The 12860-nt window shown below is 40.8% G+C and overlaps 1 protein-coding gene across 6 annotated transcripts in view; it reads right to left on the minus strand.

The window, feature by feature from the left end:
• Window positions 1-12860, minus strand: part of LOC100259417 (uncharacterized) — a 41652-nt gene that overhangs the window by 10613 nt on the left and 18179 nt on the right. For 2 of the 6 annotated variants that reach the window (XM_059735987.1, XM_019219061.2), the window contains 2 exons: window positions 11930-12023; window positions 11722-11818 (listed from right to left, as the gene is read on the minus strand). In XM_059735987.1, the coding sequence (XP_059591970.1) occupies window positions 11729-11818; window positions 11930-12023 (184 nt within the window). In that variant the 3' untranslated portion in view covers window positions 11722-11728. Of the gene's footprint in view, window positions 1-4628; window positions 4754-9310; window positions 10810-11721; window positions 11819-11929; window positions 12241-12860 lie in introns of those variants that run through there. The other 4 variants (XM_019219060.2, XM_059735986.1, XR_009465403.1 and 1 more) reach the window with 4 other exon arrangements.

The raw sequence follows: 12860 nt of genomic DNA on the forward strand, positions 1-12860 counted from the left end.
ATAGACATCATAATCACTACTAGTAAGGGTGATACTCTGAGATGTGGAGCTTGCAGCGGAGTTAGGTTGAAATAGCAGAGGATCAGATGACTGAGCAATGTGGGCAGTGCGAGGAGGCCGTCCATGTAACCGATAGCAACGATCTCGAGTGTGACCAAGCTTATTACAATAGGAGCACTGAGGACGTTGTCCTCGACCCCGATTGCCACTACGTCCTCCTCGAGAGTTAGTCTGAGAGGCTAACATAGATAAATTTGAAGGACCATCAGTCGACAAGGTCTGAGTAGAGGAGAGGCGTAAGAGTCGAGCGAACACATCATCCAAAGATGGTACTGATGGACTAGCAAGAATCTGATCTCGGACAGACTCAAGATCTGGACGGAGGCCAATGAGGGTTAACACCATAAAGAACTTGTCAGTCTATATTTGTTGAGCTTCAGCACCATTAGTGAAGGGCATCAAAGTTAAGAACTCCTCCTTAAGAGACGCAATCCGGCCAATATAAGTAGATAGATCCATGTCCTGCTGTCTCACATGAACAATATCATAAACCACCTTATAAAATCGTTGAATATCATTCGTGTATAATCCTTTAGTTTGAGTCCAAAATTTAAAGCAGGTTTTGTAGGCACGAAGATGATGGAAAATTTTGGGATCAACAGATTGCCATAATACATTGCATAATTGTGTATTGATCTTCTTCCATTGCACTTTGTCAACATCAGGTATAGCATCCTCAGGTGTAACAAGATGATCCTCATAACCTTGTCCTATAAACCAGAGTTCCAAGGACGCTGACCAGGAGAGATAATTCTCACTACCAATCAATTTTTCCGATGTGATAGGAGGAGATCCAGAGATGACGGATGTAAAAATGGGATTTTTAGTCGCCATATCCACTTCACCTGAGATTGAATCATGTTTGGATCGAAGAGAGCCCTAAAAGGAGGTCGGATCACAGCTGTGGAAGAAGAACCTGGTATGTCGGGACCCAAACAAAGGAGAAAAGTGATTGGGGATGAAGAAGAGGCCTTCCCAAGGCACACACAGGTCTTGGCCAAGGAAGGGAGTTGCCGTCGGAGGCCGGAGGAAGCTGAAAGAAGACTCGTGGAGGCTGAAATGCCAAAAAAATGGAGAAGCAGGGTTCGAAGAGGACTGGCAGAGGCTTAGAAATGCAAGACAGAGCCGGACGAGCCTGCTAGAAGAAGCTCGACACCGGAAAGTGGGCCACACGCCCTCACGCGCCAGCGCGTGAGATTCAAGCCGTCGGAGAAGAGTGGCGTGTGAGGCGCGTGGGTGGTTTTTTGGCTTCGGTGCTTTGAGGAAAGTTGCAGATCTCCTCTTTGCGCTCCTGATGATGTGATCAGTGTCAGAAAATATCGCCAGAAAAATGTTGACGGTGATGAGGGTTTTCTGACCACGACATGACTAACCGGAAAGCTTTGGGAGATGAAAAAGGTGACCGGAATGAAACACGGTCATTGGACAGATTCTCAGAATTAATTACACGGGTAAACCAGAAAGAATAAAGTTTTCTCCCTTGGCTCTGATACCATGTTGAAAGAGAGAGAAAAAACCTTAATTCTCATTCATATTCTTAACTTCTTACAATAGAGAAATATATATACAAGGCTAGGTTTAACTAACTACCATATGTGACCTATATTAAGAAAGGAAAGAAACTTGTACATTATAAAATACATTATTTTCAACATGAAGAATCTCTAGTGAGAAGACCTGATGTAGAGTCAGGTCTTTTTAAAACTCTTGATTCCTTGGATAATGAGACTTTGGAGGGGCAATTTTCGGAGAAGGAGGTTTCCAAAGCTCTCTCAAATTTGGGGGGAGATAAGGCGCTAGGGCCGAATGGTTTTACGCTAGCGTTCTGGAAGTTTTGTTGGCCTATAGGGGGGGGGGGGAAGTGATGTAGGTGTTTGAGGAGCTCCATTCGCAAAACGCTGTTTTCCGAAGCCTTAATGCAATCTTCTTAGTGCTTATCCCGAAGAAAGAGGGGGCTAGTGACGCGCAGAATTTTAGGCCTATCAGTCTTGTGGGGAGTCTCTATAAAATTAGTGCCAAAGTCCTAGCAAATAGGCTGAAAAGAGTGATGGGAAAAGTGGCCTCAAACAGTCAGAATGTGTTTGTGGGAGGGAAGCAGATTTTGGATGCAATATTGGTAGCTAATGAGGCGATTGACTCAAGGAAACGACGCGTCGGTGCAGGTTTAGTGTGTAAATTGAATATTGAAAAGGCTTACGATCACGTGAACTGGAGGTTCCTTCTTTCAATTTTGGAAAAATGGGTTTTGGACCCAAGTGGCGAAACTGGATTTTATTCTGCATTTTAACTGTGAGAATGGCAGTTTTAGTGAATGGCACTCCCACAGAATTCTTCTCAACGTTTAAAGGCCTAAGGCAGGGAGACCCACTCTCATCTTATCTGTTTGTGCTAATTATGGAAGCTTTTAGCAGTTTAATATCAAGAGCAGAGGAGAAAGGCTTCATTAGGGGCTTCAAGGTAATGGGGAGACGTGGAGAAGGGGTTTCAGTTTCCCATCTGTTGTTTGCAGATGACACTCTTCTTTTTTGTGAGGATAACAGGGACCAGTTGGATTTTTGGAAGTGGGTTGTTATTTGTTTTGAAATGGTATTAGGCCTAAAAATAAACATGCAAAAAAGTGAAATTATTCTAGTTGGGGGCGTGGAGGTGTGGACAGAGTAGCTACGGTTCTTGGGTGTAAAGTAGGGAATCTCCCTACTACTTATCTAGGTTTACCTCTTGGAGCCCCTCATAATTCGTGTAGAGTTTGGGATGTTGTAGAGGAAAGATTCAAGAGAAAATTGGTTGTGGAAAAAACAATATCTTTCTAAGGGAGGTCGTCTTACCCTCATTAAGAGCACTCTCTCAAATCTGCCCATCTATTTTTTGTCACTTTTTGTAATCCTAAGGAAAGTGAGACTTAGATTGGAGAAAATTCAAAAGGAGTTTTTGTGGGGAGATTTGGAGGAGGAAAGGAAGATCCATTTGGTAAGATGAGCGGTTATTTGCAAAGATAAGAGGCATGAAGGGTTGGGGTTAAAGCATTTGAAGGTTTTCAATCATGCTTTGCTTGGAAAATGGCTTTGGAGATTTCCTCTAAAGAGGGAGAGTTTTTAGAGGAAAGTCATTGCTGGTAAATTTGGAGAGGAGGAAGGGGGTTGGACCATTAGAGAGGTGAGGGAGTCTTATGGGACGGGCCTTTGGAAAGACATTAGAAAGGGTTGGGAGGAGTTCTTTCTTAGAACTAGTAATCGTATTGGAAATGGTAGACGCACAAGATTTTGGTGAAACATTTGGGTTGGAGATTCTAAGCTGAAGGATCTTTTCCCTTTGCTGTTCAGAATTGCAACCCATAATTCTGCTGTAGTGGTTGATCTTTAGGAGAGACAAGGAGGTGGTGGTAGGGGTTGGGAGGTGCACTTTAGAAGATCCTTCCAAGATTGGGAATTGGAGGAGGTGACTCGTTTTTTGGATCATATTTTTGCAATAAAGGTTCAAGAAGGGGAGGATTCTTTAGTTTGGAAGATTGAGAGGAGGGGAAAGTTTAATGTTAAATCTTATTATAGGTCTTTAAAAGATTAGAATAGCCCCTTATTTCCAGCCAAAGAGGTTTGGGGTTCGTATGCCCCTTTTAGAACTTGTTTTTTTGCTTAGGAAGCAGTTTGGGGTAAAATTTCTATTGTAGATATGTTAAATGAGAAGGGGTTGGTCTATGGTTAATAGGTGCAGTCTTTGTAAAGAGAATGAGGAATCGGCGGACCACATCTTAATTCATTGTGGTAAGACAAGGGGCTTTGGACTTTGTTGCTTTCTTTTTTTGGGGTGGTGTGGGTGTTCCCAGCTTCAGTGAAAAATCTGCTTCTAGAATGGAAAATTAAGGGTCTAGGGAAGAAAAGTAGAGCAGTTTGGAGATTGGCACCTATTTGTCTTTTTTGGTGCATTTGGGGAGAACGAAACCAAATAACGTTCCAAGAGGAAGAGATGTCGGATACTTGCTTGAGGAACCTCTTTTTTCGGTCTCTTCTTGAGTGGTCTCAACAGTTTCTGGACTTGGACTATCTCTCTTTTTTGAATTTTTTTGGTGATTGGCTTGTTGGTTAGCTTTTTCCTCTCTAGGTTTTTTCTTTCTTTTGTTGCTTTGTTTTTGGCTTTCTTTGTATACTGTCTGTGTACGTAGGGAGCGCCCCCTATTTTGGGGAGTTTTATTTTATTTTTCTCTTTGTCTATCAAATAAAAAAAACTACCTTGCAGAGTGCTTTGCCTGTATTAAGATATAGATGACATTTTTATCTATCTTTGTTATATCCTTTGGTGTTTATCATTTTTATCTTAATGATCCTGTCAATAAATTTATCTGATGGATAGTAAAGTTATCTATTATGCAGGAAGTTTTTTTTATGTAATTTCAACTCTCAAATTTTCTATAAATTAGGAATCACCAGCCAACTAAGTTATGTTGACTGGTATTTTAATATTCTTGGTTAACAAAAATTTTAAACCAAGAATGCAGTAGTCTCCAGACATTATCAGACAGTATTTTTTCCTTTGAACTTACTTTGATATTTGAATAGAAATTATCAATTCTATACCTGTCTGGTAACACCATTAGAGCACTGGTTCCAAGAGAACTTGTAGGCCTTTCCCATGCAATGTGTAGTTGATAAGACACCATAACACCAAGATTCAAGCCATATCAGCCAATATCCTCTGAAACCTATAATTGAAGCAACATAAGGAAATATGAAGGCATATAAAGAAATATAACTACTCATCCTAAATTTTGAAGAATATTTGAATGAAAAACCGTATTTGGTCATTCATGGATAAAATTTTAAAGCATGCACCCAGAATAATAACCCAATTCCGATATTGCCATTCATCATAAGCCAATATATGCATCAAACTCTTACTGACTAAAGTTCAAAGTTCCTTTCTTTGAACTTTAAGAATTCTAAATAAAAACAACATTAAGAATTCTAAATTTTTTTTTTTTTTTTTATAAGTAAAAGCAATTGTATAAAGAAAGTCTGAAGTACACCTGACAGTATACACGAAGTACACAAGGCAACTAGGCCAAAGGGAGAGAAAAAACAAAAAAACCCTTACTTACAACCCAACCAATCAATGAAATCGAAAATGGACCATGAAGGCCAATTTACATGCACCTTAACCCAATCTGAGAACATGTACAAAAAAGACCGTAAAATAGCTTGATCCGCTGATTCAGAATCTTCAAATATTCTTCTATTTCTTTCATTCCATAACGTCCAAAATAAGCATAGAGGGGTTGCATTCCACGCCTTTTTTCTTTTCTTTCCAACAAAGGTGCCGTTCCAACCAAGAATGGTTTCCTTGATAGAATTGGGCAAAACCCAATGAACACCAAAAAGAGCAAAAATAAGGTGCCAAATCATAGTTGCCTTGGGACAATGAATAAACACATGATTAGTTGATTCTTCATCCGCTTTACACAAATAACACCTACTTGGTAAGGCCCAACCCCTCCTTTTTAATTGATCCATAGTTAGAATTCTTCCCCAAATAGCCTCCCAAGCAAAAAAACTGACTCTCTTTGGAACCTAAGGATTCCAAACTAAGCTTGAAGGGAACTCTCTACCAATGCAAGGAGCTAGGGAAGAGAAGAAAGATTTAACCGTAAAGATATCTTTCTTTGAAACCCTCCAATACATGACATCCTCAATCCCTCTTCTAAGCGCATGGCCATGTAACCTTCTGAAAAAAGTTTCCACCTCTTCCATCTCCCAATCATTGTTGAGTCTTGTGAAAACAGGGTTCCAACAACCCAAATTCCTGGACTGATCCCATAACTGAGCTACCCAAACATCCTTGGAGAAGGCAAGATTGTACAACCTTGGAAAAGCCACATCCAAAGAATCTTCTCCACACCATCTATCCTTCCAAAAACGCACTCTTCTACCATCCCCCACCTTAAAAGCCACCCTTTTGTTGAACTCCAACCACCCTTTCCTAATCGTCTTCCAAAGCCCCACTCCATGACTCCCTTGAATCGCCAGAGCACCAACCTCCATCTTCCTCCCCAAATTTCCTTACAATCACTTGTTTCCATAAAGAATCTTGTTCCGAAGCAAATCTCCAACACCATTTTCCAAGAAGGGCCTTACTCAACCTAGAAAGATTTTTGATATCTAAGCCCCCATCCTTTTCTCCATGCAAACAATGGACCAATTTACCAAATGCGGCTTACTTTGAGAAACACCTCCCCCCCAAAGGAAGTCTCTTTGAATCTTTTCCAGCCTTAGGCTCACCTTGCGGGGAATGATAAATAAGGACATAAAGTAAATTAGAAGGCTAGAGAGAGTGCTCTTTACCAAAGTCAACCTTCCTCCTTTGGACAAATACTATCTCTTCCACAAAGCGATCCGCTTTTGAAATCTCTCCTCCACTACATCCCAAACCCGGGATGATTTGAAAGCAGCTCCCAAAGGCAGCCCTAAATAACAAGAGGGAAGAGAACCCACTTTACAACCCAAAACCCTAGCCAAGTCCTCAAAATTAGGAACCACCCCCACTGGAATCAGCTTGCTTTTGTGAAGATTGATTTTTAGCCCAGAAATCGCTTCGAACCACATAAAAACCCAACTTAAGACCTCCACATGCTCCTTGCTTGCATCACAAAAGACTAGTGTGTCATCAACAAATAAAAGATGAGAAACAACCACACCCTCACCTCCTCTCCCACCAGCCATGAAACCCTCAAGATAGCCTCCTTGTAGAGCCCTCTTCAATATAGAAGACAACGCCTCCATTGCTATAATGAAAAGGAAAGGAGAAAGAGGATCTCCCTGTCTTAGGCCTCTAGAACTTTGGAAAAAGCCTACTGGAGAACCATTGAGCAAAACTGAGAAACGGATTGAAGAAATACACCACCTCATCCAATTCACCCATTAGTCTCAAACCCCATCTTATCCAAGATTGCTAATAAAAAGCCCAAATTCACATGATCGTACACTTTTTCAATATCCACCTTGCATATAATTCCACCCTTTGCACTTTTTAGTCTTAAATCTAAGGCCTCATTTGCTATAAGGACAGCATTCAAAATTTGTCTACCTTCCACAAAGGCATATTGGGAGTTTGAAATGACATTTCCCACCACTCTTTTCAATCTATTAGCTAGAACTTTAACTAAAATCTTGTAAAGACTTCCCACTAGGCTTATAGGACGAAAATCCTTCAAATCATCTGTACCCCCTTTCTTAGGAATGAGAACAATAAAAGTGGAATTTAAGCTTCTCTCAAAACGGCTAGAACTGTGAAATTCAGCAAAAAAGCCCATAACTTCATGCTTGACTATATCCCAGCAAAATTGCCAAAAAGCCAGAGTAAACCCATCCGGTCCAGGGGCTTTATCCCCATTCAAACCAAAGACTACATCCTGGACCTCTTCCATCGAAAAGACATCCTCAAGAAGCCTCGCCTGGACACTATCCAAGGAAAAGAAAGACAACCCCGAAATACTTGGTCTCCATTCCCCTTTTTCTAACAAAATATTCTGGAATGCATTAACCACCCCCTCCTTTATCTCAGTTTCCTCAGTTAACTTCCTACCATCCACTGTAATAGAAGAAAGAAAATTCTTTCTTCTTTGGGCATTAGCCATCTTGTGAAAAAACTTTGAATTTTTATCACCTTCTTTCAACCACAATTCTCTTGACTTTTGCCTCCAAGATATCTCTTCCAAGCCTGCCCACTTGCTGACCTCTTCCACTACCCTTCTTCTAACCTCACTATCCTCTAAAGAGAGACCACAATCTCTTTCCTTGGCGTCCCAAAAACCAATCTGACTAAGAGCAACGTTTTTATTCAAAGAGACATTACCAAATACCTCTCTATTCCACACTTTTAGATCCTGCTTTAGAGCCTTTAGCTTGCAAGCAAGAATGTGACTGTAGGATCCGCTGAAATTGTAGCAAGACCACCACTTCCTGACCAAGTCTTTGAAGCTCTCCACTTTTAACCACATATTTTCGAAGTGAAAAGGGGTTTTTCTGCCTCTAATTCCTCCTCCATCCAACAAAATGAGAGCATGGTCAGAAATGGGTTTAGGCAACAAGCTTTGAGAAAGGTTGGAAAAGTGGCTCTCCCATTCCTCTGAGACCAAAAAACGATTGAGCCTAGAAGCTGATCTGTTATTTAAACCCCCACACCAAGTGTAAGAACCCCCAACCAAGGGTAGATCCCTCAACTGCAACTCATCAATTACCTTTGAAAAACGCCTCATTACCGAAGACATATTCAGGCAATTTCTCCTTTCACTGGGAAGCCTAATCACATTGAAATCACCACCAACACACCAAGGATCATTCCACAAACCCCTAATATCCCCAAGTTCAAACCAAAGGAATTCTCTCTCAGAATAATGGACTGGCCCATAAACACCGGTAAAAATCCAAATGAAATTGTCATCACAATTTTTGAACCGACATGATATGGAATACTGCCTTGTTTCCATCTCAAGAAGCTCCAACACTCTGCAATCCTAGAAAACTAAGATGCCCCCTGCTTGCCCTCTAGAGTGCACACTTCCCCAATTTACGAATCTACCAAAACCCAAACTTCTCACTACCGAATCTGACATGAGTTTGCATTTTGTTTCCTGCAAACAAACTAGGTCTGCCCTTTGAATCCGTAAGAAGGCCTTCACTACCCTTCTTTTATCCTCATCATTTATTCCCCTAACATTCCAAGAGAGAATTCTAATTAACATCAACACTTCTTGAACATTCCCCAACGAATTTCCCGCTCATTTTTCCTGAATCTGAGGGGAACCCATACTTAATGGAACACTCTAACTTTCGTAGCTCTCTCTCGATGGATCTGAGTAAAGAATTCTTTTTTCCTCCTTGCACATAAATTTTGCCCCTTTTTCTACACTCTAAACTTCGAAACATAGTCAAGATTTCATTTTCGAAGCCATCCACCGGCAACCCCACGAATCTACTAAATGAAAGCAATCTTCCAAAAGTTTCGTCTAAGAAAGTGGCTTCGGTTGCACCTTCCTTGTTTTCTTTGTCTTCGAGTCGCCCTAGATGGGAAGACCACTGTAACTTTGAGCCATCTAATTGGACAATACGCAAAGGCCCTGGCTCCACGGCATCCCCATCCATCGAAAAGCTTCTCGAGTCCTCCCAACAGACCAATGGACCCAAGCCTTTTCCGTCGGAGGGCAAAGAAGGAGTAGAAGAGAAAAACCCGACCCCCCCGAGAGAAAGGACTGAGGGAATCTGACCTGTAAAGCGAGCGGCCTCCTCCAACAACGCGTCATTCATGATGATTGCACCCAAAGCGTCAAAAACCTGAGGATTTCGTTGCTCAAGAACGAGCCTGACATCTTCCACAGAGATCTGGAGCTCACGAGGTGTGCCTTCCATTCTCTGAGAGACCCTTTCAACAGAGGGAAGGGTTTGGGCCACTCCTTCTAACCTCCTAAATGAGCCCTCAGAGCCCACTAAGGCCCCTTGGGCTTTAGTCAGGCAACTCAGTCCAAAACTTAACTCTGGATTTGGGCCCATCCCAATGCCTTGGCCCAAATTCTTCTTCTGGACAAAAGCCCCTAAAGGCCTCTCCTTCACCCTTGGACTAGCCCCTCGCTGTTGGGCCTTTTCACCACCCAAGGAAAGGCCCAGCTCTGTCTCTTCAATCAGAGACTCAGAGCCATCCCTCTGCGGTGCAGAAACAGAAGACCCGGGCTGCATCACATCACCAGCTCCCCTCCTCTGCTCCAGCTGCGACACGCAATCTATACCTTTTCCCTTTGAGAAAGTGACCAACTCTACTCTCGCCCTCGCGTGTGGATCACACTCCAAGTCATCCCCAACCTTCAGCTTCCAGCCACCTCTGCTTGGTTACACTACTGATACCCTAGGGGACATCTCCCACCATAGAGGAATGGAAAAACAGCGCTCTTGCACCACAACCTGCAAGCTACTGGGTGTGCTGTCACCATTTAATCTCACCAAAATCCTCGCCCATTTTAAATTCCGAGACCCAGCAGTATCTTTATCAACCGCCACAAAACTCCCACAAGCATTGCCAAAATTCTAAATACTTTACTACAGAACTAAAATTAGGCCCCCTACTATGTCGAGTCAACCATATGACATTGAGTGCCTACTAAGTTTGTATGGCTCAATATGCACCTCACTCACCAGGTTTTCAAATCTCAAGATGCCTGATTAAGTCTAACCCCAACAGCCTATGAGCAATTCACATTCCCATGCAAACAATCAGTTCAAAACCAATAATCAAGGATCATTCCTCTGACAATTTATTCATATAGTTAGGAAAAAAACTACTATAAGGTTGCACTGTTGAGGAAACATTATTAACCTTGTCTGCTGGGTGATTAAAACAGTTCTTCAGTCTTTTTAACACTTAAATTCCCTTACAAGCTATCTGAAAGTGAAATCCAACCCCCTCTCCCATCATCACCCTTTCCTAACAGGGGTTCAGGCTCTAAATGACCTGATTATAACCAAAATAGGGGCTGGAGTCGCTTCAATCCTTGGATAGACATCTTAAATTGGCACTACCTAGCTGTCAAGACATTTTTCTGCAGAAAACTATGACAAGGAGCGGGTGGGAGGACAAGAATGGAGAGGTCCATAGCGTGGATGATGCACCACCGACTATTAACCTAAATGCTTGCTTGTTATGTAATGTATCTTTTATTAAGTAAAACTTAAAAGATACATTATGTAACAAGCTTGCTTTAACTATAGTTATTTCCCCTGCTATATAATGTTTTTATAATTGTAAATATATTTGACTAATATTGCTTTATTGTATGTAGTGTGTTTCTATTATTTAAAATATATTTGGACTTCTATATTAAAACATATATTTGACTCATAATAAACTTGATGCATACATAAATACATACAAACTTCTATACTTATGTGGATGTATACATGGTGTACACGTAGGTATATACATACATATACATGCATATGCATATACATACGTATATCAGAATGTCAGAATCTATTAGATAAAGAGACACAGATAACAAAGGACAAAGTTCCTCCAAAAGAGGAAAACATACACAAGTATATTATAAAAGGAAAACCTTTGGCTTCCCAGCCTTAAGGAAAAATCCCTAAACTTCAGGGGGGCATGTGATCATCACATATGATGCACCAAAAAAAACCTCAAAGAAGAATTTTACAGACAGTGATATTTGCAAAGCAAAATGGAGCAAAATGTTCCAAATTTTCCAATTTATTTCTTACCAGAGACACTACAAGAAGATATGTCACCCTTTCTACAACTATCGCTAGAGTGCCATCCTATTGACTAGGACTAATCAGCCTGGCTCAATTTTATCCAACAACCTCCCTAAACAAGATGTCTCAAGGATACAGTTGGACCACAAGGCCATCAATAATGTCAGTGATCAAGAAAGAAACATATAAGCGCCGTATTTTTGCACATAAAGAATATTTGAGATGGGAGAGTGGGCAAGTACGGGATCCAACGATAAATTTGACTGTGTGAAAGAGATACTAATAATAGCCTAAATATGCAATCTTATCAAGAGTAATACTTGAGAAAGACACTTTGCTAATATAGAATGAAGTCCAACTACTGATTATTGGGGAAAGCCTGATGTTTCATCTTATAGAAGATGGTGTTTCATACCTCAACATCAAGATGAATTCACTGAAAGCCATTGGTTATACTCATCCATCCTTATTATAAAGGAGCTAGAACTTGGGGAACCGCCTCCACCATATGCCTTCACATTTATGTGCAAAGAAAACTTGCTTACAATCAATCCCAGATATCCAACATTAAACAAAAAATAAATAAATAAAAAGAACCATGATTGCTTCATATTGATGCACACCTTCGCAACTTCAGACGTATCAGTAGCACTATCAGTGCTCCTCAAGCACATTTTTAGATTATTCCTTTGCATGTAAGTAACAGCTCCTATAGGCCTGACATCAGCAATGAAGATACTCTAAGATGATGAAGCATTTTACTCCACCTAGCAATGACTTTAAAATGTAGACATCTCCATGAAAAGATCCTTAGTTTGGAATTTGGCTTCCATAGTAAATGTAAAGCTCTGTCTAGCAATGGGCTATGTGGTGAAGCAATCATAAGTCTGAGCAAAGGGTGCTGGTCAAACAGCAGAAAAGGCGAGCATAGGAGCTATTTAATAGTAGAGATGCCAAAGGTCAATTAGACATTTAACTGATTGAACCAACCTTTAAAAAGAGTTGACATACAAAAATTAATGAACTATTGATGTACATGTGAATTTGTTGAGATTATAATGTTGAAGTGTATGTATTTCACATCCAATGCTTTTACCATATGACTGAAAAGTAGGAAACAAAGTTTACTTCTAGTAATTGAATTAAGTTCATGCTAAAATGAGAAAAAGGAAAATGTGAGAAAAATTATTTCATCCCCTGCTCAAGCAGCCCCTGTCAAAGCAGGGGCCTTTTTCCTTTTTTTTCCCGCTTTTGAAATATTGAAGAGCCTGAGCCTAAGGGCTGAACCCTACTGCAGAAGAAGACATAAAGAGCCACCTGACATGGGCTGAAAAATAAAGAGATGGACACAAAAAGAATATGCATGCAGAAAACAGTATCACCATCGGCACCTGACCCACAGCACTTAATTCAGGAAATCCATGAAAAACACCCTTCCTTCCCCAAGGGTATCTGAAGAGCAGAAATACCAAGCTTTAAGTAACACATCACTGAGTTTCAGCACAGGGAGAGCATAAAAAAGGTTCACATGTTCTTCTTCCAAATACACCAAGA

This window comes from Vitis vinifera, chromosome 3 (genome assembly GCF_030704535.1).
Source record: "Vitis vinifera cultivar Pinot Noir 40024 chromosome 3, ASM3070453v1".
NCBI classification, from domain to species: Eukaryota; Viridiplantae; Streptophyta; class Magnoliopsida; order Vitales; family Vitaceae; genus Vitis; species Vitis vinifera.